This window comes from Nyctereutes procyonoides, unplaced genomic scaffold, assembly GCF_905146905.1.
Source record: "Nyctereutes procyonoides isolate TBG_1078 unplaced genomic scaffold, NYPRO_anot_genome, whole genome shotgun sequence".
NCBI lineage: Eukaryota > Metazoa > Chordata > Mammalia > Carnivora > Canidae > Nyctereutes > Nyctereutes procyonoides.
Window position 1 is genome coordinate 41,494,697 of NW_026575120.1, and position 23,098 is coordinate 41,517,794.

The window sequence follows — 23,098 nt, forward strand, 5'->3', positions numbered from 1 at the left end:
GGCGTTCTAAGTAACATTAAGTTCTTGAAAATTTGTAGAGACTTCTTTTGTGGCATATTGCACAACAAACTTTTGTAAATAACTCACGTGACTTCAAAAATAATATATAGTTTCTTTTTGTTGAGTTCATAAAGAGCCATCAGATAAAAATTAATAAGTTTATCAAAATTGTCTGTTTTTACTACTATTTTGTGTATACTTGATCCTTTTCCTGATGGAGGTCAAGTTGTCATTTTATTGTAACTCTGTCCACCTTTGCTTCAAGACTACGTTGTTTGGTACAAACTATCTTGTGATGATTATATCTTCATCATTGATCATTCCTTTTATATTTACCCCTTTTAAAACTCTTTGCCTCAAATTCTGTCTTTTGATATTATTATTGCTGTCCTTTGATTTAATTTGTACGGTTTCAATTCTAAGTGTTTTTAATATTTCTACATTGTTTTGTTTTAGGTATGCCTTTTATAGGGGCGCCTGGCTGGCTCAGTCAGTGGAGCATGTGACTCTTGATGCTGGGTTTAGCTCCTCACTGGGGGTAGAGATTACTTAAAAAATAAATCCCTTTTTAAAAAAAGATAATGCCTTTTTTAAAAAAAAAAAGAGACTTATTTATTTATTTTAGAGACAGAGTGTGTGTACTTGGGGGAAGGGGCACGGGGGAGAGAGAATCTCAAGCAGACTCCCCACTGAGCACGGAGCTTGTCACACAACTCATCCTCATGGCCCTGAGATCATGACCTGAGCTGAAATCACAATTTAGATGCTCAACTGACAACGCCACCCAGGCACCCCAAGATATGCTTTATATATACAACACTTAGCTGAATTTTATTTTAAAACCCAGCCTCATCATTTTTGTTAATAACAAGTTTAACTCATCGTATTTCTTGTTATAGGTGACCGTGTTTGGGCGTATCTACCTTTCTTCTCTTTTGTTTTTATCATTTTTTTCCCTCCGCTTTTCCTTTTAAAACTTCCTTTGTAAAAATAAAATAAAATAAATAAAATAAAATAAAATAAAATATGAAATAAAATAAAATAAAATAAAAAATGAAATAAAATAAAACTTCCTAAAAAAATAAAAAAAATAAAACTTCCTTTGTGCCTCCGTTCTATTGTAAATGTTTTGTATACTGTTTATATTCGGTGCCTCATTTTCCTGGTTCTGAAGAATACACAGGGTCTGCTGGGGGTTATCCTCACCTCGGACGCAACATGGCATATATGTGGCACGTAGATCAACACGCATGTATGTATTAACGTATTACATAACCAGTACGTTACGTTAATACACAGATTCACACGCACGCGGAGCTGAGCTGTCGTTCGTTACCTTCAGTGTTATATCACATCATTGCATTCCCGCCTCTTCGCCTAAGAGAGCGGAACATCTTCTAACTACCTGCTGAACATCATCCACCCCACACGGCTTCTGTCGTTCAGATTTGTAATTTATCGTCTTAACGAAAGAATCAATAATCATTTTTTTAGTTTTATTATGACGTATCAAGTCCTGTCCTGGCCCTTGACCTTGTACACACGACTTCACTCCGGGTGTGCTTTTCTTCTCCCTCGTGTGCAACTGTCTGCAGGCAGGACATAGCTCTCAAGCCTCTCGACCTCATGCTGGAAGGCGAGTTTACAAGGCATAGGATTCCACGTGATGAACGCTCACCCTCCGTGCTCTGAAAACACCGTTCTGGTGCCTCTCGCCTCTGCTTTCCCTGCAGAGGACTCTTCTGTGGTCTAGCTGACCCCCGTTTTGCACCATCTTCCCTGGTAGCGTCAGCGTTGTGACGCCCAGAGTCCCTGTACAGGTGTCTCGCTGTGGACCGGCCGTTGAGCAGGACGCCTGTTGCAGGGGGCACTTCTGGTTTGAGGACTTCTGCATTTCTTCAGAGCCTAAAATGTCTTAGGTACTTTATCTTCAAAATGGGTTTTCTTCCATTCTCTGCATTCCTTTTTTTCTGGAAGTCCGCCGTCTGCTGCGGGGCCCCTCATTGAGGTGTGCTCTCCTCTGCTCTCTGTGGATCCCGGGGAATGGGGCCCTTGATCCACCTTTACCTTCAACTGTCTCTAAAGTCCATCTTTCCTACTGCTTTTCTTTTTTTCTTTTCTACTGCTTTTCTGATTGTAATGTCAGCACTACAGTTCAATTTCTTAGATTAAAAGTTTTCATCATTCTCTCTTGTTTTACCTTACGACAGTTCTATTTCACACTCTGTTTTTTTTTTTTTTAAATTTCATCTGGGGGCCCTCGGATGGTTCAGTCAGTGGGGCGTCCAACTCTTGGTTTTGGCTGGGGACGTGATCTTGGGGTCCTAGGATCGAGCCCTGCGTTGGGCTTTGTGCTCAGCACAGAGTCTGCTTGTCCCCCTCCCTCTGCCTCTGCCCCTCCACGCTTGTGTGCACGTGTGCGCTTTCTCTCTCTAAAATGAATAAATGAATAAAATCTTTAAAAACATGTTCTATCTGCTTTTAAGTTCTTGTGTTGATCACTGCTTTTATTGACTTTCCTCTTGAGTTTCGAAAAAATTCAGGGGTTTTGAATTTTTGGTATCATCTCATTTTGAGTGGAAATCATCTCATTTTGCTTGGATATTGTTTCATCTTATTCTTCGTCTCACCTACAGCTCTCTTGCTGCTGACTTTGTGGGTGCCCCACCCGGACCCCTGGCCAGGGCAAAACCAGTTCCTCTGGTGCTGTTTTGGGGTGCTGACCATGGAGTCAGTGCAGGGAACTCAGACCCAGCCTCACGGCCACGGATCCTGGTGGTGCTGTCCAAGCCCCCAACGCTACCTGCCGACTGTGCAGCGTTCTGGGGTTCCGGGACTGCTGCCTGACCGGGGAGTCCCAGCCGCCAGCCCACGGGGCCCACACAGCGCCTCGGCGCTGCACCACCATCCGTGCTCAAGGTTGGGGGGGAAGGTACCTTAGCACCTTCCCTAGTGGTTATTTCCCCATTGGTTTTCCCAAACAGAACCTTCTCCCGAGTCCATTTGTCCAGTGGCTGTCGGAGCCCACTGAGGAGTGATGGGGACTGTGGTTCCGAGAGCTGGCCCTGCCGCTCACTAGCCCAGGTACTTGACCACCCGAGGGCCCTCGTTTACTCAGCTGTGCAGTGGGCGATGGTGACAGCGTCTGCTGCGGAGTCGTGAGACCCCAGGAAGCCACGCTGTAGCCCCTGGACGATGTGTGACTCCCCTCCCTTCGGGAACCCCGCACCCTCTCCACCCCGTTTCCTGCAGGGCCTGGTCGTGTGTGTGTGCCGGTGGATGGAGACACCACGGTGGGGACAGAATGGCCCTCCCGGAGGTGTCCCCAGGCCAAACCTGGAGCCTGCGCATGGTAAGGGGCTTCTGGCTGTGGATCGAATTATGGTTGCCAGTCACTGTACCCTAAAATGGGGAGATGATTCAGGATTGGCTGGTGGCCCAGTGGAATCTCAGGCTCCTTAGCGGCAGAGGCAGTGGGGGAGTCAGAGCCGTGACCCCAAGAGAGACGCCCCTGGCTGCCTGCTGTGAAGATGGACGAAGGAGCAGCAGCCACCCATCAGGGCCCCTGGAAGCAGGAAGGGCCAGAGACGTAGATTTGGTCCCAGGCCAGGCCTCGGCCAACTCCAAGACTTTTGCTCAGTGAGACCCATGTCAGCGTTCTGGCCTCCAGAACCGTGAGATAATGAATTTTTGTGGTTGTAAGCCACCTAGCTTGCAGACCAAGGTACTCCCGGCAGGTGCCTGGCAGGGGCCACGCCCAGAGACGCTGCCTTGCTTGGTGCCATCACCTGCGTCCTCGTCACGTGGCCTCGGGCCCCCAGAAGCTAAAGCAGCTCATCCTCTAACCCACCCTCAGGTAGGACCACCGGGTCCCCACGGACGTGTCACTCTTGCATGCTGCAGAGCAACAGAGACGAGCCAGCAGCCCACTCCCATGCCTACCTGAGCTCACCTGCATCACGCACACCACGGCCCAGGTGGCAGCCGGCCCGCCTGTCCGCGACCACCGGGCCCTGCCACGTCCTGAAGCAGACATCGCGCCCGCCACGCCAGCAGCACGGGGCCACACGGGTCTCCCCGCACTGGCGCCCCTGCAGAGTCCAGAGACACACTGTCCTCTCGGAGGAGCCTTCCCCGTCCCCAAATATATAAACGCACAGAAAGTACCACCAATTCTCTTAACACTCTTCTAGGCGGGTTCCAGTTTACTCCCATTTTGCCCACAAGGTGACGACGCTTCGAGATGAGCCTTGCCTGGGGTTCTCCACACCGCGAGGCAGCGCTGAAAACCTCCCCTGTCCGCCGGGCGCCAGCCCGCTGCTGGGAGGCCGCGGCGCACATCCGTGCCACCCACCTGCCCCATCTTCTCTTTTTTAATGCACTCTAAACTAGGCACTTGGAGACTATTAGAATCCAAAAATATGAGCATGCCCTCCAAATTCAATAATCTCCTTAAATCTGATCTGAGCAGGTAAGGTTTTTTTGTTTTTTGGTACTCCAAGAAGCAGCAAAAGAGCACGTAGGTTTTTATTTTTATTTTTATTTATTTATTTTATTTTTTGCACGTAGGTTTTTATTTTTATTTTTTATTTTTTTTTGCACGTAGGTTTTTAAATGGATCAAAAATAGCAGCCCAGTCAACCGCAAGGCTTCAGTTTGTTTTTGTTTTTTTGTTTTTTTTTTTTAATTATTTATTTATGATAGTCATACAGAGAGAGAGGCAGAGACAAGGCAGAGACACAGGCAGAGGGAGAAGCAGGCTCCATGCACCGGGAGCCCGACTCCACTGGAGAGACCCCTGGATCCGGGTCTCCAGGATCGCGCCCTGGGCCAAAGGCAGGCGCCAAACCGCTGCGCCACCCAGGGATCCCAAGGCTTCAGTTTGAATGACCATTTAGTACTGAATTAGTAAGGGAAAAAAATGAAAGCCAACTTTACAATCAATTACTAACTTTATAGAATGAGGACTTTATTTCAAAAACTCTATTTAAAAATCAAAACCCCGGGCAGCCCAGGTGGCTCAGCGGTTTAGCGCCGCCTGCAGCCCAGGGCCTGATCCTGGAGTCCCGGGATTGAGTCCCACGTGGGGCTCCCTGCATGGAGCCTGCTTCTCCCTCTGCCTGTGTCTCTGCCTCTCTCTCTCTCTCGGTGTGTGTCTCATGAATAAATAAATAAAATCTTTAAAAAAAATCAAACCCCCATATTGGTCCATTTCTTTTCTTTTGAGAAGGAGCAGGCGGGGAGGGGCAGCGGGAGATGGAGAGAGAGAATCCCAAGCAAAGCCCCACTGAGCAGGGGGCTTGATGCTGGGCTCAATCTCATGACCCTGAGGTCATGACCTGAGCTGAAATCAAGAGTCAGATGCTCAACAACTGAGCCACCAAGCACCCCTGTCCTGGGGCAGTTCACTGCATTTATTGGATTTATGTGCTAACTTATAGGAACAGAGACTCAGCAGCTAAACTAGAAATTTCACAACGTAAGATTATACTCTTGTTGCTAGGACATATTCAGTAAAACAAATAAACAAATACAACAATACAATATGCAGTCCTGTTCCTGGACTCTTGTTAACTCTCCAGGAGTCACTAGGCAAGTGAGGGACGCAGAAATGTCAGATGGGATGGTGGGTGCAGGGCATGGAAGATGGGGTGGTGGAAGAGGGGCAATATCTTTTTTTTTAAATATACATATATTTTTTATTGAAGTTCGTTTTGCCCACACATAGTATAACACACAGTGCTCATCCCGTCAAGTGCCCCCCTCAGTGCCTGTCACTCCCACTCCCTGCCCCCCTCCCCTTCCACTACCCCTTGTTTGTTTCCCAGAGTTAGGAGTCTCTCATGTTCTGTCTCCCTTTCTGATATTTCCTACTCAGTTCTCCTCCTCTCCCCTATAATCCCTTTCACTATTTCTTCTATTCCCCGTTTGAGTGAGACCATATGTTTGTCCTTCTCCAACCAGCTTACTTCCCTCAGCATCATACCCTCCAGGTCCCTCCACGGCGAAGCAAATGGTGGGTATTTGTCATTTCTAACGGCTGAGGAATATTCCATTGTACACATAGACCACATCTTCTTTATCCATTCATCTTTCGATGGACACCGAGGCTCCTTCCACAGTTTGGCTATTGTGGACATGGCTGCTAGAAACATCGGGGTGCAGGTGTCCCGGCGTTTCACTGCATCTGTATCTTTGGGGTAAATCACCAGCAGGGCAATTACTAGGTCATAGGGAAGATCCATTGTTAACTCTTTGAGGAGCCTCCACACAGTTTCCCACAGTGGCTGCACCAGGTCACATTCCCACCCACAGTGCAGGAGGGTTCCCCTTTCCCACATCCTCTCCAACATTTGTGGTTTCCTGCCTCGTTAATTTTCCCCATTCTCATGGTGTGAGGTGGGATCTCATTGTGGTTTTGATTTGTATTTCCCTGATGGCAAGTGACGCGGAGCATTGTCTCATGTGCTTGTTGGCCATGTCTATGTCTTCCTCTGTGAGATTTCTCTTCATGTCTTTTGCCCATTTCCGGATTGGATGGTTGGTTTCTCTGCTGTTGAGTTGAATAGGTTCTTTAGAGAGCTTGGATGCTGGCCCTTTACCCGACGGGTCATTTGCGAGTAGCTCCTCCCAGTCTGGAGGTTGTCCGTTGGTTTTGTTGAGTGTCTCTTTGGCTGTGCGGAAGCTTCTCATCCTGGTGAAGTCCCAACAGTTCATCTCTGCTTTTGCTTCTCTGGCCTTCATGGGTGTATCTTGCAAGAAGTTGCTGTGGCCAAGTTCGGGAAGGGCGTTGCCTGTGTTCTCCCCCAGGGTTTTGATGGAATCTCGTCTCACATTTACATCTTTCATCCATTTTGAGTTTACCTTTGTGTCTGGTGTGAGACAGTGGTCCAGGTTCCCTCCTCTGCATGTGGCTGTCCGGCGTTCCCTGAGGCATTTATGGAAGAGACTTGTCTTTGTTCCAGTGGATGGTCTCTCCTGCTTGGTCGAATATGTGGTCTTGACCGTAGAGTTGAGGGTCCACTTCTGGATTCCTCTTCTGTTCCATTGATGGATGTGTCTGTTTTTGTGCCTGTACCACACTGTCTTGGTGAGCACAGTTTCGCAGCGCAACCTGAAATCCAGCATTGTGCTGCCCCCCGCTGTGGTTTTCTTGGCTACTATTCCTGTGGCCATTCAGGGTCTTTTCTGATTCCACACAAATTATAAGATGATTTGTTCCAACTCCATGAAGAAAGTCCATGGTATTTTGAGAAGGATTGCATTAAACATGTAAATTGCCCTGGGTCACTTTGACATTTTCCCAATATTAATTCCTCCAACCCATGAGCATGGAATATTTTTCCATCTCTTTATGTCTTCCTCAGTCTCTTTCAGACGTGTTCTGTCGTTTTTTGGGTAGAGATCCTTTACCTCTTTGGTTAGGTTTATTCCTAGGTAGCACGTGCTTTTGGGTGCAGTTGTATGTGGGATTGAGGGGAGGGGCAATATCCTATGGACATGGGGGCATCATCAAAGAAGTACTGTTTTCAGTTGGGCAAAATGAACAAAGTATTCCTCTTACAAATAATGAAGCCACTTCTGCTCTTTGACGTATCGCAGCCTTTGACCTAAGACTCACCAGTTTCCAGGGTATTTAAATCCTGAGTAGCGACAACGGCGCTGGAAATGCAACTGTATCACTTGTACCCAGATCAGTGACCTGAAAGTTCCTCTTTCATGGCCTCGAGGCGACTGACGTCCCAGGCCTATGTGTACTGGCCTCTGCCCCGTGACCGCCGTCCCCCACACGGGGGCTGTGGGGGCTGCGACCCGGACCTCCTACTACCTCAGAGGCACCTGGGATCCTGAACCAGACCTATGCGGAATGCAAGGCGAGACCATTTATCTTGGAAGGAGTTTTGCCCATAGAACAAACGGGTGACCATATCTTCTTAGACATGAGCTGAGCTAACAAGCTGGTGTATTAGTGATTCAATCAGGACATTTGTCCAGTAGAGAATCTCAACAGTCTTTGAAAATATACCCTCATACCCTTAACTCAGTGGAACAACAGATCTAGTCTGAGGCCCGCCTGAAGCACGCCATCGGCCCTGCCCAGCACCACAAAGATTTCCATTTATTTCTTAGGCGAGGGCAGCAAACATGGGCCCAGAAGTAGAAGAAATTGGACCCTGCTGAAAGGTGTCCCACCAGCCGGTCAGCGGCCGCATGGCCAGGGAGGTGGGCCCCCCACCCTAGGGCAGAGGCCAAGCTCTTGAGCGGGACGTGTGCACTATGAACCCTCGTGGTCCTGGGCTGGCTCACTTTCCTTGGTCCATTTGGGTCTGGGCTGTGATGCTGTTCAGATGCTGGTGAGCCTTTTGTGGCTGAAACATGCTGAAATGTACTGCTTCTTCCGGAGCAAGCTGTCAGCTCGCTGAGCTGTAATGTCAGGCAGGGTGGTTGCTGCTTCGGGCAGAGCTTCTGTATCTCTCGGGCTTGGCCAATTTTCTGATCTTTCTTCCACTCACATTTCCTGCCAGTGTTCTCTCTGGAGAGGCCTGGTCACTGACACAAACATATTACTCTGATCCCAAATAATCCCAACCTTTTGAGCTTCCAGGAATGACTCTACAGGATCCACCAGGGCACAGGATCTCCCCCATCTGAGTCTCAGCATGTCAGGAAGTGGAAACACATGGCGTGGGGCCCAAGGCAGGGCTGGACCTCATTAGGCAGAAATCAGAGCACTCAGGACGGCCACCCCCTGGAGGATCTCAGATGCCTCCGTGCTCTGGAACTTTCACCCTGGAAAGATAATTGAGGGAAAAGATAAACCACAGGCTGGGTGGAGGAAGTTGGTGCTGGGAAGCAGCTCAGGTTGTGATACACATTTCTGAGCCGGGCCACTCTCTTGTCTGCTAGAAAAAGACACTGCATTTCTTATTAAAGTGTCATTTCCATCATGTTGGCCTTGAATGTTATAATAAGATAATTAATTTTTTTTTTTTTACTTTAAGAGAATTGTAGGGTTAGATGCAGTTGTAAAAACCTGTACAGAGATCCCACGAGCCCTTTATCTGGCTTTCCTCAATGGTAACATCTTGCACAACCAGAGGACAATCCCAACTTGGATGTCACATCTGATAAAGATACAGAACATTCCATCGCCAGGGTCCCTCCTGTGGCCTTATTCTAGCACAGGCTTCTCCCTCCTCCTCCAGAATCGGCTGTCCAGCCCTATAACGTTGCCACTTCAAGAGTGATCCTACAGGACGTACCCTGAGCTTGGCCCTTGCAGGCAGCAGAATTCCCTGAGACCCACCCTGGTGCTGCACACACAGAGAGCCTGTTCCTCCTCAGTGCTGCGTAGTATTCTGCAGACGAAGGCCCTACGGTTTAGCTGTTTTCATCGGTGACGGCTATGGGGAGGTTTCCCTGCTTCGGGGTATCACAATAAAGCTAGGGGCATTCATGCACAGGACTTTGTGTGAACACTGGTCTCCATTTCTCTGGGATAAATGTATCGTTTCTGGTGCCATTCCCAGATCCTAAGTTTTCATGTTTCATTTTTTTTTATTTTTTTTTATTTTTATTTATTCATGATAGTCACAGAGAGAGAGAGAGAGAGGCAGAGACATAGGCAGAGGGAGAAGCAGGCTCCACACACCGGGAGCCCGATGTGGGATTCGATCCTGGGTCTCCAGGATCACGCCCTGGGCCAAAGGCAGGCGCCAAACCGCTGCGCCACCCAGGGATCCCTCATGTTTCATTTTATAAGAAATTGCCTAAGTACTTTGCAGAGGGGCTGTGCCACTTTACATTCCCACCAGCAGTGAATGAGAGACCTGGTCTCTGCATCCGCACCCTGTGTAGAGTCACTGCTCTTCCCTGAGCCACTGTTATGGGTGCGGGGTGATGCCTCACCGTGGTCTCACTCTGCATCTCCCTGGCAGCTGCTGAGGCTCACACCTTCTCCCGAGTTTCTGGGCGTTCTCTTCAGTGAACTGTCCAATCTTGTTTTGGTCTTTCTTTCTTTCTTTTTCTTTCTCTTTCTTTCTTTTAAAGATTTTATTTATTCATGAAAGACACAGAGAGAGAGGCAGAGACCTAGGCAGAGGGAGAAGCAGGCTCCATGCAGGGAGCCCGATGTGGGACTCAATTCCGAGACCAAGGATCACACCCTGAGCCAGGGGCAGGTGCTCAACCGCTGAGCCACCCAGGTGTCCCTTGGTCTGCTTTCTAATTGGATTTCTTGTAATTCATTATGGAGTTCTGAGAGTTCTTTATATATGCTAGATACTAGTCCTCTGTTGACTGCAGTTTGCAATCTACAGTCGTTTGCCCTTTAAACAGGGTAGGGTAGAGAGCAAAGCTTCCAGTTTTGATCTTGTGAATTGTGCTGATGTGTTTCTTTGGCTCTTTTTTCAAGTACGTTATGGCTTTATGTTTTCCATTTAAGACCCTGATCACTTTGAGTCAACTTTTTTAGAAGATGTGAAGTGCAGGTTGAAGTACTATTTTTCTCTTTTTTTCCTTGCTTCTGACTGTCCAATTGCACCAGCACCACTGTTGAGAAAGCTGTTCTTCCTCCACTGAATTATCTTGCACTCCCCGTCAAAAACTGGTTGGGCCTGTTTGCGTGGCTCTATTTCTGGATTCTCTGCTCTGTCCCCGTGATCTCTGTGTCTGTCGCTCTGGCCCACCGCACCGTCCTGACCATTGCTGCTACCTGGCACAGCCATCCCTCTCAGCTGACTCAGCATCCAGGAAACCAGCAACCCGTGAGGACTATGCACTTTGGCACCCACAGCCTTAGGAGCAAAACCTGGGCCTGCTGAGGTCATTCGAAGGTCAGCCCACATTCCTGAAATTCGACAACCAAGTTTCCTTGCTCCTTGCCCAGCCTCGGGGCCAGGAAGATGGTGCAAACGACAAGCAGTAAGGTGAAGCTGCCAGAGTCAGCACAGATGTCCGGAAAATGGCCGAGCTCTGCTTGCTGCACAGAAAGCCTCCCTAGGGCCTCTACCTTTCTGAGGCCGAAGGCCAGTATTTTAGTGCCATTCAGCCAGTTTGGCACGTAGATGATCCACAACAGCGGGAGGCATCGGGGAGAAGGTGGTCAGCCGGGGACAGGGGTCCCCAGTCTACAAATCTGGTCCAGTAAATCCCCACACTGGGCGGTGACTGGTGACACGCTTGGGCCTGGCACAGCCACCACGCCTGCTGTAATTAGGGCCCTTTCTGTTCCACTCGAGAAAGACGTAGGAGATGCCAGGAGGGGAGAGTGGGGTCTGGCAGGGAAGCTCTAGCCTCTGCTCTTCCTCTCCCCTTGGCTCCTCCTTCAAAGTTCCTGCCTCACCCCTTGACTTCATGATGTGAGATGAGCTCCTCAGCACCCATCCCTGAGGCAGCACCCCGAGGGCACCACGAGGGCAGCCAGTTCACTAGAATCTACCAGGGTGGACACTTACTTCCCAGCCACTGGGAGATGGGGCCAGTCCTTTGCTAAAGGTGTGGTGCACAGACGCCCGTGTGGTTTCACGGGGAGGCCCAGTCGTGCTCCTGTATTTTTTTAAGATGTATTTATTTTAGAGAGAGAGAGAGTGCGTGGGCCAGGGAAAGGGATGCAGGGCGAGGGAGAAGCAGGCTCCCCCCTGAGCTCGGAGCCCAACTGTTTGGGGCTCGATCCCACAGCCCTGGGATTATGATCTGAGATGAGACCAAGAGTCAGGTGCTTAACCGCCTGAGCCACCTAGGTGCCCCTTAAACTGCCATTTCAAGGGGCAAAAAAGAATTCACTTTTGGTTATTACCTGATCTTTTTCAGAGTGAAAGAACTCAGATGATTCATTTCTTCTGTAGTTTTTGTGATAATCAACGGGTCCTAACATGCAAACGTTCGTTCTATGAAAGCCTCTCTACGGGAGGATCTGTGCAGAGTGAAAAAATAGAAAGTCTGTGAAGTTTTTGTGTTACTTTTGTCACCCAAGTGCAATTCCTCAAAAAGCTGAAATTAATTAAAACGACAGGGCCCTTGTCTGCAAATGGCTGCAGCTATTCAAAGGTATGTGTGATGGGTTCCACACCTGGAGGTGACATCCAGGTGCCGACCCCAGGGCCTGCGGATGGGACCTCACTCTGCAGATGATCACATCAAGATGAGACCCCGTGGGTGGGCTCCAACCCCAGGAAACCGCGTCCTTTTAAGACACATAGAGGTATGTGCTCGGGGTCACGCCAGGGAAACCAGAGCTGCGGGGTCCCCGGTTGAGGCACTGGGGCGGGGGGCGGGGGGCGGCCTGGAGCAGGCCCAGCCTCCCCCACCCCTACCCCCACCCCTGCGCCCTCAGAGGCCACGAGGCCGAGCGGCACCGCGTCTCGGATCCGGGCCCCCCCACCGTGACACAGTACATTCATGTTCCGGAGGTTTTGTTGCCGCAGCCCCCGCAGACAAATGCAGCATTTTGCTTATTATTTTGGGAAATAACTGTGGTTTGAAAGACTCTTTAGCTAAAGCAGAAACTTCTCCGGAAGGAAGCCAGCTGACAGCGTAGTTCAGTCTTGAGGAATTCAACTTCCTTGGCCCCCGCTACGAGATAATTTGGTTCGAGTAAATAAATTATGTCTTCATAGTAACGCAGAAGTCCTGGTTTATATCCATCGTGTCTCAAGTGCTACTCTAGCGCACATCTAAATAAAAAGGGGATTAACAATAATATTTCAACCTTGCCGGAGCTCAGTCTGCCAGGAAGGAATGAATCAAGCCCAACAACAACGCTCTGTCTTGTGAAGTTATCACGGGCAGACTTAAATATAATCCCGAGAGCAGAGGACATTTATCTCTGAAGACTGTCTGCTTGAACATTTCCGTCTGGTTCTTTCCACCTCTAATGTAGTATGTGTTTGCAAATCACATCTGAATAGTTCTCTTGAATTTAATTAGCTTTTCTTGTGGTGTCCATGGAAGGGAAAAATTCCAAAATATACTTGGGCATGGAGAAAAGTTTAGGAAAGAAATAAGAACCATCACAACTAATCACACCCGTAGCTGCGACTCTAGAGTGTTGTCATCTTGCCGTTGGATGAGTCAACAGAGCCTTTCTGTTTATTTTCTTATTTTTTTTAAGTCAGCTCTGCACCCGGTGTGAGGCTCGAACCCACAGCCGTGAGATCAAGAGTCACACACTCCGTCAATCAAGCCAGGCCGGTGCCTCCGAAGCTTTTCATTTGGAAATCATCTCAGACGTATAAGAAAAATTACAAAAAAAAAAAAAAATTACAAGAATAGTTCACTGGAGCACTCCTGTACGTCTACTTGGAATCATGTATTAACATCCTGCCTGGTTATTTTGCCTCTTTCTACCTGTATCGACATTCCGGTAGCTTCTTTTTTGCCAGTAATTGATGGCTACATATTTACTGGGCAGTGGGTTCTGTAGAAAACACTGTGAGAAGAGGGTGAGACACAGCTCACGGGCTGCCCAGCAGGAATGCTGAGTCACTTCAGTCGAATCCAGGACAAATCTTGTGCTTCCAGACCGAGTGGATCTTGGGAGTTACAGGGGAGCACGTTCTTCCCAGGACACCTCATTTTATTCATTTATTTATTTAAAAATACTTTTATTTATTTGGGACAGAGAGGGTGGGGGTGGGGACAGAGAGAGAAGCAGACGCCCCGCTGAGCACAGAGCCCACACGGGGCTCAATCCCAGGACCCCAAGATCAGGACCTGAGCTGAAGGCACATGCTTCACCAACTGGGCCTCCCAGGCGCCCCCTAATTTTATTCTTTACTCTCCCTTAAAAAGATTTTATCCTTAAGTGATCTCTACACCTAATGTGGGGCTTGAACTCACAGCCGTGAGATCAAAAGTCACGTGCTCCACCAACCCCGCCAGCTGGGCACCCCAAGACCTCACTGTAATCCAGCATCTGCATCCTGAGTGGCCCCTCACAGCCTCGTCCTGCAGATCCGAGGGGGCACCAGCGTTGCTCAGAACTTTGCCCCCAGTTCTGAGATGTGCATTTTCCAAGTTCAGGAACACCGTGTCTTCTCGGCTGACACAGACATCAGCGGACCCCCACCCGCAGCCCCTGGAGCTGTGCCCGCCGCATCTCTTGGTGAACGAATGAAAACCCAGGCTGAGTGATTATATGTGAAGCCCCTGAGGAGCACCACACATTTAGGCACCGGGAGAGCCTCCTTTACCGGGGAGGACACCGAGGCTCAGGAGTGAAGTCACTACCCAAGCCCCCCACCCCCCGCCACTGGCCTCTGACCCTCACTCAGCAGGTGCTCCCCCACCATCCTGCCTGCCCCTCTGGGGGGCCCAAACTTTCCGGGTGCTCAGGCTGAGTGGATATTTCCTTAAGCTAACCCTTCATAACCCGTTTTCTTCTCAAGGATTCAAGTATTGAGTGTTCATGAGCCCAGAAAGCTGGGTTTACAGAACCCAGTTATGACCACAAAAAGTCCTGGGTGGGAGGAGGGAGCTGAGCAAACTTCCCGGACAGGTTTCTGTGACATTTGTAGGTGGTCCGTATTAAGGAAAATCAGGTCTTCTAAGTATCTCCTAAGATCGCCCGCAAACTGGCAAAGTTAAGGGAAGAAGTAGGAAGAAAATCCACCCTTTTGATGGCTCCCTGTGTCCTAACTGTCACTGACTCGCAGGACGCACACACAAACCTCCCTGAAAGCAGGGGCCACGGGCGCCGGCGTGCCAGCCTCCTCGGCAGACCCACGTCCACAGTCACGAGGACCCCGATGTGGAAAGTGAGTGTGGATCCACCGCGGTCACACCAAACGCCCAGTGTCCCTCCTGGCCGGCGAGTGCTAAGGAATTAACACTTCTTTGTAAAAAAGGACCAAACCCGCTGGGGCAGGCTATAGCCTGAGGCCAGGGTGTTTCTGACCTTCTGGATGTTCCTGCCTTACGTAGCCAAATTCATAAAGGTGAATCCACAGGAAAATATGCAGGAAAAACTGCTCTGGCATCTCTCACTTGCATTGAAATTTCAGTGGCCTGGCCATCCCTGCAAAGCAGCGTGCCCCGGGGTGGGGTGGGGTGGGGTGGCAACGGGGCTCACACATCAGGAAGAATTAAGAATTAAGAATTTGGGGGCAAAGTCCTTCTGCTCAGCGAGAAGCACCGCTGGGGTGTGGCTCTCCCCGTGGGTGGATCAATGCAGCCGAGGCACCCTGCGGTCGCCACGCGGGGGCGAGAGGAGAGCAGAGGGGGGCAGCCCCACCACATGTCGCTGCACTGACTCACCTGGAAAAGACAAAGAACAATGTGATTTGTAGGTGGTTCGGATAGCTCCAGGCATCCAACTCTTCCAGTTTATGATACAAATCTTAATCATTAATGGCTAAGATGAAAAACAGCTGCCCTGAAGTTAGGAAATTCAAATGGGTTGTTTCCTGAGATCACATCATACAAAAGGGGTCTGTCCTGTGAGGTCCGGCCCCGCCTGCTCCAATGCCGAGCACCGTCCTGGTTCTCTCCTGCTCCGGGCCAGCTGGTTAGGGTGCAGGAAGCTCCCACACCCAATGTGGGGTTTGAAATTGTGGGGCTCGAACTTGTGACCCTAAGACCAAGAGTCGCTCAGTTGCTGACTGAGCCAGCCAGCATCTCAGCAAAATTACATTCTTAATAAAGAGGATGAGCTCCAATCATGATGATATTCTTCTGAGAAAATGCTAAATTCCTAAAGTCCTGTTTTATGATTTCTAGAAACCTGCTTCTAGGGATTCAGGATCAGTATGCACTTGGCATCACGTTGGAAGGCAGCCTCACTGCCCTGTTCACTGGACGCCACCAGCTCCAGGAGGAGGGGCAGGAACGTCCTCTCTCCACGGTCTCCACTCACCGTGCAGGATGCTCAGCCTATTGAGCATAAATGTTGGTCGAATACTTGCTTGTTCATCTTACGAAACTGATCTCTTGAGTCAACCCTTAACTTGCTCCATGTATTTTAGAAATATACTCGATTTATATGCTTTTCAAGATTCTCATGATAAAGAAGCTGGATGTGACTCAGCAACTTTGTGATAGAAAGCCACCTGTTCTATCCAATTCTCTGGCAATCCAGGGTGTGAAATGAGATGTGAAATGTGGTTAAAACCACAGAGTTGCACGCTGCCCACCTTCCTCCGATCGAGAGAAGAGATTCCATATTTTGGGCCTGGTTCCCTGGAATCCTTGGTTTCATGAATAGGGCTCGTTCATTTTATGGATTTAGGTATTCTGGTATCAAAATCAATAAGGCCTGGCATGTGGTTGTTCTGTCTTTCTGAATCAGAGATGTTGCTGCCCGGTTTTGACGTCAACACATCACTTAGTCCCGCAGAAGCACACCTGGAAGCTCTCTCTGTCTCTGCATTCTGGGACCGTTCAAAGGACATTTTGAACTCAAGTGTCTCGGAACAGTTTGATCCTACGTCCCCTGTGGAACCATCTGAGCCAAGATGCCTTGGAAAGGAGTCTTCACACAGGGCTCGCAGCTTTGGTCCGACGAGTCAGCTGGCGCATAAGGAGCATTGAGGGCTGTTTTCACGTTCCAAATATTTTATAGATCATTTAATTCCCCTAACTTTTGCTTTCTCATTTTTATTCTGTGCATTTCTTGTACTTTCTTCCATCATATTTAGCTATGTATTAGCTAAGAATTTATCCATTGTTATAAGGTTCCTCTCAGGTTATTTTTAGCTGATTTAATTAAATTGCATTTTCATCTTACAAATTCCTTCCTTCTAGGTTTACTTAGTTTACGCGTGCAGGCACGTGTATACATATGTGTGCATGTGTGTGCATGAGTATGTACGAATGTGCGTATACACGCGTGTGTGCGTGTGTATATGTGTGTGTGTGCATGTGCATTTGTGCACGTCCACGTTTTCCTGATGATTTCAGTTGAAGACACATTTACTTCACTTTCATTGGCTGCTACTCCATAACATGCCCTATTTTCCTCTGAGCGCTAAGTTAGCGGTATACATTGTCCTTTGTTTTAACTCTATAATCTAGAAATAATATCATTGACCTCACGGTGTGAATGAATACAAATGCACAGAATCATCTTTCTTCTGAAATTTTGTATTGAGCCTTTCCATTATTTCATGTTACAAAGATAGTGAGGGGCACCTGTGCTTTTTTTTTTTAATAGATTCTTTCTCTTCAAAGTTTCCCACACAACTGGATGCCATATTTCCTATTCTGTAACAATTCTGTTTTTCCTATCATTTGCCCAATTTTCTACTGGCATATACATTTAAGTAGTTTCTCATAACTTAAATAGTAATTAGTAAATAACCGTTAAATAATTTTAACTACTTGGAAGTGACTTGATTTTCGGGAGGAGGGAAGGCATCTGGAAGTCAGTAAGATATTTCTTTAGTTACTTTATTAGGATTGATTCTTGTTTTAATAGATTGGAATCTACGGAATCCATTTCTTCCCTGGGATAGAATCACTCTTTAAATATATAGATCTAGGGATCCCTGGGTGGCGCAGCGGTTTGGCGCCTGCCTTTGGCCCAGGGCACGATCCTGGAGACCCGGGATCGAATCCCACATCGGGCTCCCGGTGCATGGAGCCTGCTTCTCCCTCTGCCTATGTCTCTGCCTCTCTCTCTCCCTCTCTCTCTCTGTGACTATCATAAATAAATAAATATATATATATATAGATCTATATCTTTAGTTCAGGAAAGTTTTTGTAAATTATATCTTTAAAAATTTTTTTTTCTGCTCAAACTTCCTTCTCTGTGAGGGAGAGGCAGACACTAGTTACATACGCCCTTTCTCTGACTTCTTTTTTGTCTGACTTCTATGTGTATGATTTCCCCTAAAATAAACTTTTAACTTTTTGTTTCTTAGATCCCATTTTGTGGAGTATTCTCAAACTTGCCATCCATATCCTCCACTCTCCGTTTTGTGACTCGGTTATGTTTTCCTTTTGCTCAGCCTGTGTTTCTGGCATCTGTTCCCGTTCTTTCCTCGACTCTGTCAATTCCCCTTTGTGCTCCCAATCCACTCTTTAGCTCTGACATCTTGGCTCTGTACTCTTATTTCAGAGAAGTGACTTCTCTGTGCATTTAGTCTTGTGTGTGGAGAACATCATGCCTATGATCTGACCTGTGTGTGGAAATCCTTTTTAGGCCTGGTCCTCCTCATGGTCATCTTTAACAACTGCTTCTTGGGTAGCATGACGCATCATCCCATGATGATCTGAGTTTGTTATGAGTGCCCACTTCTGCACGAAGGGGTCCATCCCACAGTGGCCAGGGAGCACGCCCATGACACTGGGTTTTTTGACTGTGGCTGCTCTGGGCTCCACAGAGTCTCTCTGGATCTCAGGGAACCCCCTGAGAACACACTGGAGCCCCATGCTCACCTGTCTTTTCACTGTGTGGCTACCCCAGCGTGTGTGTCTGTGTGGCTCCAGGTCTGTGGGCCACCAACAGCCTTTCTCTGGCTACCACATCAACAGATGGTTTCTTCAACAGATGGCTTCCCTTCAGCCCTGTGTCCTCAACACTTGTGTTCCAAGGGGTTCTTTTAGCTGTTTTGTGTTGTATTCTCTTTTCTTCCAAACCAGGGGCCTTTGTGTGCTGTTGAGATTGGAGAACTCTGTGTGCTCTTGGAAATGGCAGGGTCCTCTCTCCTTTTGGTCCAATTTTCTCTGCAGTGGCCACCACTTGGGGGCTTCTTGGTCATGTTCTGGGGCATGGATATTTCCTGGTGTCTGGGAAGATGGAATTCCCACTTCTGTTTCTCAGTATTTTTGTGGATCCCAGCTGTAATCAGAGGTAAGGGAGCACAGAGATATTTCTGCCACCGTTATAAGCTGGAAGTCATGTGACACCTTTTCCATTATTAAGTAGTTCTTTAGTTCTGGCCAGAGCACACCTGCCTACCAGCCTACCTCCCCAGAGGAAATATTTATGCAAATCGACCTCATGATTTGGAACAGCAACCAGTTCATACCTTCCCTAGAACTTAAAAAAACATTCTTGCTACAAAGAAGAGTGATAAAAATAATTTCTCATTTGCTTACCCCAGTGGCTTGTTAGGCAGAAATACCCGCTGAGGAATGACCTTTTGCCCTGGCCTCTTGCATATCACAGAATTGCTGCTCTGGAAGAGGAAGCTGTAGGCTGTCAGACAAAGCATGAATCTTTGACAGAAGTTCATCCAGCAGATCAGAAACGTCATCCAGGTAGTAATTCTGAAGCAAAGAAAATCAGATTAGTGAATGCCTTCAAGAAACTGTTTTTTTTTTTTCTTTTCCCCTCATTTTCTGAAGTATTTTATGATACTGACTTTAGATGGTATTGTGCTTTGTTAGAAAGCTAACTGGATCCTGGAGTCAGAGGCCTGGATGCTGGGCCGGAATTCTAAGCTCTCTGTTCCCTGATGCCCCAGGTCACATACAGGTGTGCACACTAGTCCCTGACTCCCCAGGTCACACGCAGGTGAGTGTTGGGGTTCAGAATGCCCATATGAGGACTGTCCCGTGGATTTAAAGGCAATGAGGGATGGTAAAATATACGATAAAGAGTGAAGCCCTATAAAAATGCCCAAGATCACAACTGCACATGATTGGCTTTGGACCTGTACTGAGTGATGCCCAAGTATCAGTCAGTCACGGAGGAGTAGCCTGGCCTTCAGTGTGCTGCGGTCTGCTTTGATTTGCTTACATTCATGTTGGGGTGACTAGGCTCAGACCCTGTGCTAAGTCCTCATGTTTGGGGAGAAGTTTGGCCCTGGTGGCAGAAACCGAAAGCAAATGGTTGCTCTGCAGGAACAGAATGTGGGGCGGGGGGGGGGGGGGCGGGTTAGCAGAGGCCAGAGTCCTAAACCCCATCTTTCTAGCCTTACAGGGTCATCCGAGGATATCATGAGCTAATGGAAGAGACTGTGCTTCTAATCTGCTAAGTGCTTTAGAATTTCAACTGGAAAAGCCACGGCTTTGCAACAACACTTGGCAAAGAAGCACAATCACACTTAAATAACCAGAAGCAACGCTGTGCAAGGAAAGCATCGTCTGGATGAGCCATCGCGCTTGCCGCCCCAAGACCCACAGCTTACATGACTCTCAACCATCTCGGCCTCTTCCTGCGGTGGCCTTTCCAGTCCCAGCCAGGCCAGGGCCTCTGTCCACACATAGGCAGTCACGTCTGCCAGTCTCACAACAGATTGGCTTTGAAAAGATTTCCTTTTTCGAGCAAGAGTCGTGAAGGAACCTCTCAGCTGGGGAGAATTAAAAAAAAAAAAAAAAAAAACAGACAAATTTCATGTTATCAACCAAAACATGGCTTCCCTAATGTGATAGACTATAAAATGGAGATTATAGCTGATGATGCTATTCTATCACCTTTTAATAAGACGGTAACTGCTTAGCAAAAAAGTCAGGAAATAACTCTCATGCGTTGAACTAAATTGCAACAAGATGAATTCAGTAATGAAAATGGATCTTATGGGCACCCGGGGGGCTCAGTCGGTTAGGCTTCTGCCTTCGGCTCAGATCATGATCCCAGGCTTCTGGGATCAAACCCCACGCCAGGCTCCCTGCTCCATGGGGAGCCTGCTTCTTCCTCTCCCTTTTCCTTGTGATCTCTCTCACTCTCAATCTCTCTCAAATAAATAAATAAAATCTTAAAAAAAAAAAAAGAAAGCAAAAGGATTTTTCTATAAAGGGTGTTTTCAGTGTCTAACAGTGGAGGACAAAGATGGTCAACACGGTGGACATCTCCACATGCAAACTTGGCTTCAAGGTGCTCTGCAGCCCCGCCAGGCTGGGGGCAGCTACCCCCGCCCCCTACCCCGCGAGGCAGGGAAACGACGTCACGGGGCCTCTGCAAAGCAGCCCAGCTTGTTTCTTTCTCGACTGCAGGCTGAGACCTGTTAGGTCAAAAAGCCTGTGGGCACAAAACTCAAAGTTGTATGCATTCAACTGTTGTAAAAATAGTCCAAACAAGCAAAGTTTGAGTCATTTTGAGCCTGCTTTGCATACTCTGCAGAACCTCAGGGACGGCTGTTTCCCAGGACTCCAAGACGCTGCTGCCCCTGGGCGCTCCGACTCAGCCTTCCCACTTGCTGCCGGGCGCCATCTACCCACGAAAGACACACACGCTCCCCTCCACATCCCCCTGGCCTTCTCCCCCTTCTTCTTTTTTTTTTTTTTATTTACTTATGATAGTCACAGAGAGAGAGAGGGAGAGAGAGAGGCAGAGACACAGGCAGAGGGAGAAGCAGGCTCCAGGCACCGGGAGCCCAATGTGGAATTCGATCCCGGGTCTCCAGGATCGCGCCCTGGGCCAAAGGCCGGTGCCAAACCACTGCGCCAGCCAGGCAGGGATCCCCCTTCTCCCCCTTCTTGATGGTGGCCCTGAGACACAGCCTCTGGATGGTCTCCTGCCACGATGCCTGTCAAGATATGGCCACATAGAGCTCGTGTGGGTTACTGTCTCTCGTGGTCATATCTTTTTCCTGCATCAGCCCTAAATCCCTGAGCCCTGGCAATGGGTCAGAACCCCGCAGGGACGCCTAGGTGCTGAGCACAGGACACTGTCCGCTCAGACAGCATATGTGGGCAGCAGGCTTCCTGCCCTCCCAGCCACAGGAGCCACAGGTAATGCGTCCCCGTTCCTGCACTCAGAGACGCCGGGCACCACCGCCCTCCTGCTCCTGATGACAAAGTCCAAGCACCTCATGACCTTAGCATGACATTCAGTGCCCGCCACACCTGGCTCCAAGCATCGTTCCCCAAACCACATCTGCTTGACCCTGAGCTCCATCGTGGGCTTCACCACCACCTTTGTTCTTATGCTGCACCCCCAGCCCCCCACCCCAGCCTACAGATGCCGCCTCCAGGTGTCTCCATGGGCTGGTCCCTCTCATCCGCCAAAGGCCACCTCAACTATCCCTTCTGCTGTGTGAGGATGTCCTGGTCTCCTCAGGAGGACGAAGTGGTCGCTATTTCCCTTGCTCTTTGAGGAAGCTTTAGTTAGGTTCTAAAACCACAGACAATTTGTGGAGCTCCTGAGTGGTTCAGTTGGTTAAGCAGCCAACTCTTGGTTTCAGCTCAGGTCATGATCTTGGGGTCGTGGGATTGAGCCCCATGTGGGGTTCTGCGTTCAGCAGGGAGCCTGCTTGAGATTCTCTCCCCCTCTCTCTTTCTCCCCTGCATGTACACTCTCTCTCTCAAATAAATATAATTAAATATTAAATAAAGTAAAATTGCATACAATTTGCTAAAAACTACTGAACACAGGAGAAAAACAACAAAGACCTAAACAAATGGAGGTACAGGGGCGCCTGGATGGCTCAGTGGTTGAGTGTCTGCCTTTGGCTTAGGTCATGATCCCGGGGTCCTGGGATCGAGTCACACGTTGGGCTCCCCACAGGGAGCCTGCTTTTCCCTCTGCCTGTGTCTCTGCCTCTCTGTGTGTCTCTCATGAATAAATAAATAAAATCTTAAAAAAGTAAAGAATGAAACTAAACAGCTTCCAAGAGAAACATAGGAGAAAATGCATGTGACCATGAGGTTGCCATTCATTTTCAGATAGGACACTAGTAGAATTTATAAAGGAAGAAATTGATAAATTGGCCTTTATAAATATTAATAACTTCTACCAAAAAAAATCTGTTAGGAGAATGACAATGACAAGCCACAGAATGGGAAAAATATTTCCAAATCACATATCCAATAAAGGAAATGTACCAAAAATCTAAGAATTGCTATAATTCTTTGTTTTTTTAATTTTTTTTAAATTTATTTATGATAGAGAGAGAGAGAGAGAGAGAGAGAGAGAGGCAGAGACACAGTCAGAGGGAGAAGCAGCTCCCTGCAGGGAGCCCGACGTGGGATTCGATCCCGGGTCTCCAGGATCGCGCCCTGGGCCAAAGGCAGGCGCCAAACCACTGCACCACCCAGGGATCCCTATAATTCTTTGTTTATACACGTGTCTTCCTCTATGGACTATGGACCGTGTCTTCCTATGTTTGTTTCACCATTGCCTGAATAGAATAGGTGTTCTTTAAGTAATTGTTGAATGGGCACATGATTGAACATATGAGTGGATGGATGGATGGATGGATGGATAGATGGATAG

At 48.3% G+C, this 23,098-nt stretch overlaps 1 protein-coding gene across 1 annotated transcript in view; it reads right to left on the reverse strand.

The window, feature by feature from the left end:
• Positions 1-13,597: 13,597 nt before the first annotated feature.
• PKD1L1 (polycystin 1 like 1, transient receptor potential channel interacting) overlaps positions 13,598-23,098 on the reverse strand; it is a 72,115-nt gene continuing 62,614 nt past the window's right edge. The window contains exons 48-50 of the mRNA XM_055334794.1: positions 20,073-20,234; positions 19,039-19,209; positions 13,598-15,255 (exon numbers count right to left, since the gene is read on the reverse strand). Of these exons, the coding sequence (XP_055190769.1) occupies positions 19,051-19,209; positions 20,073-20,234 (321 nt within the window). The 3' untranslated portion in view covers positions 13,598-15,255; positions 19,039-19,050. The remainder of the gene's footprint in view (positions 15,256-19,038; positions 19,210-20,072; positions 20,235-23,098) is intronic.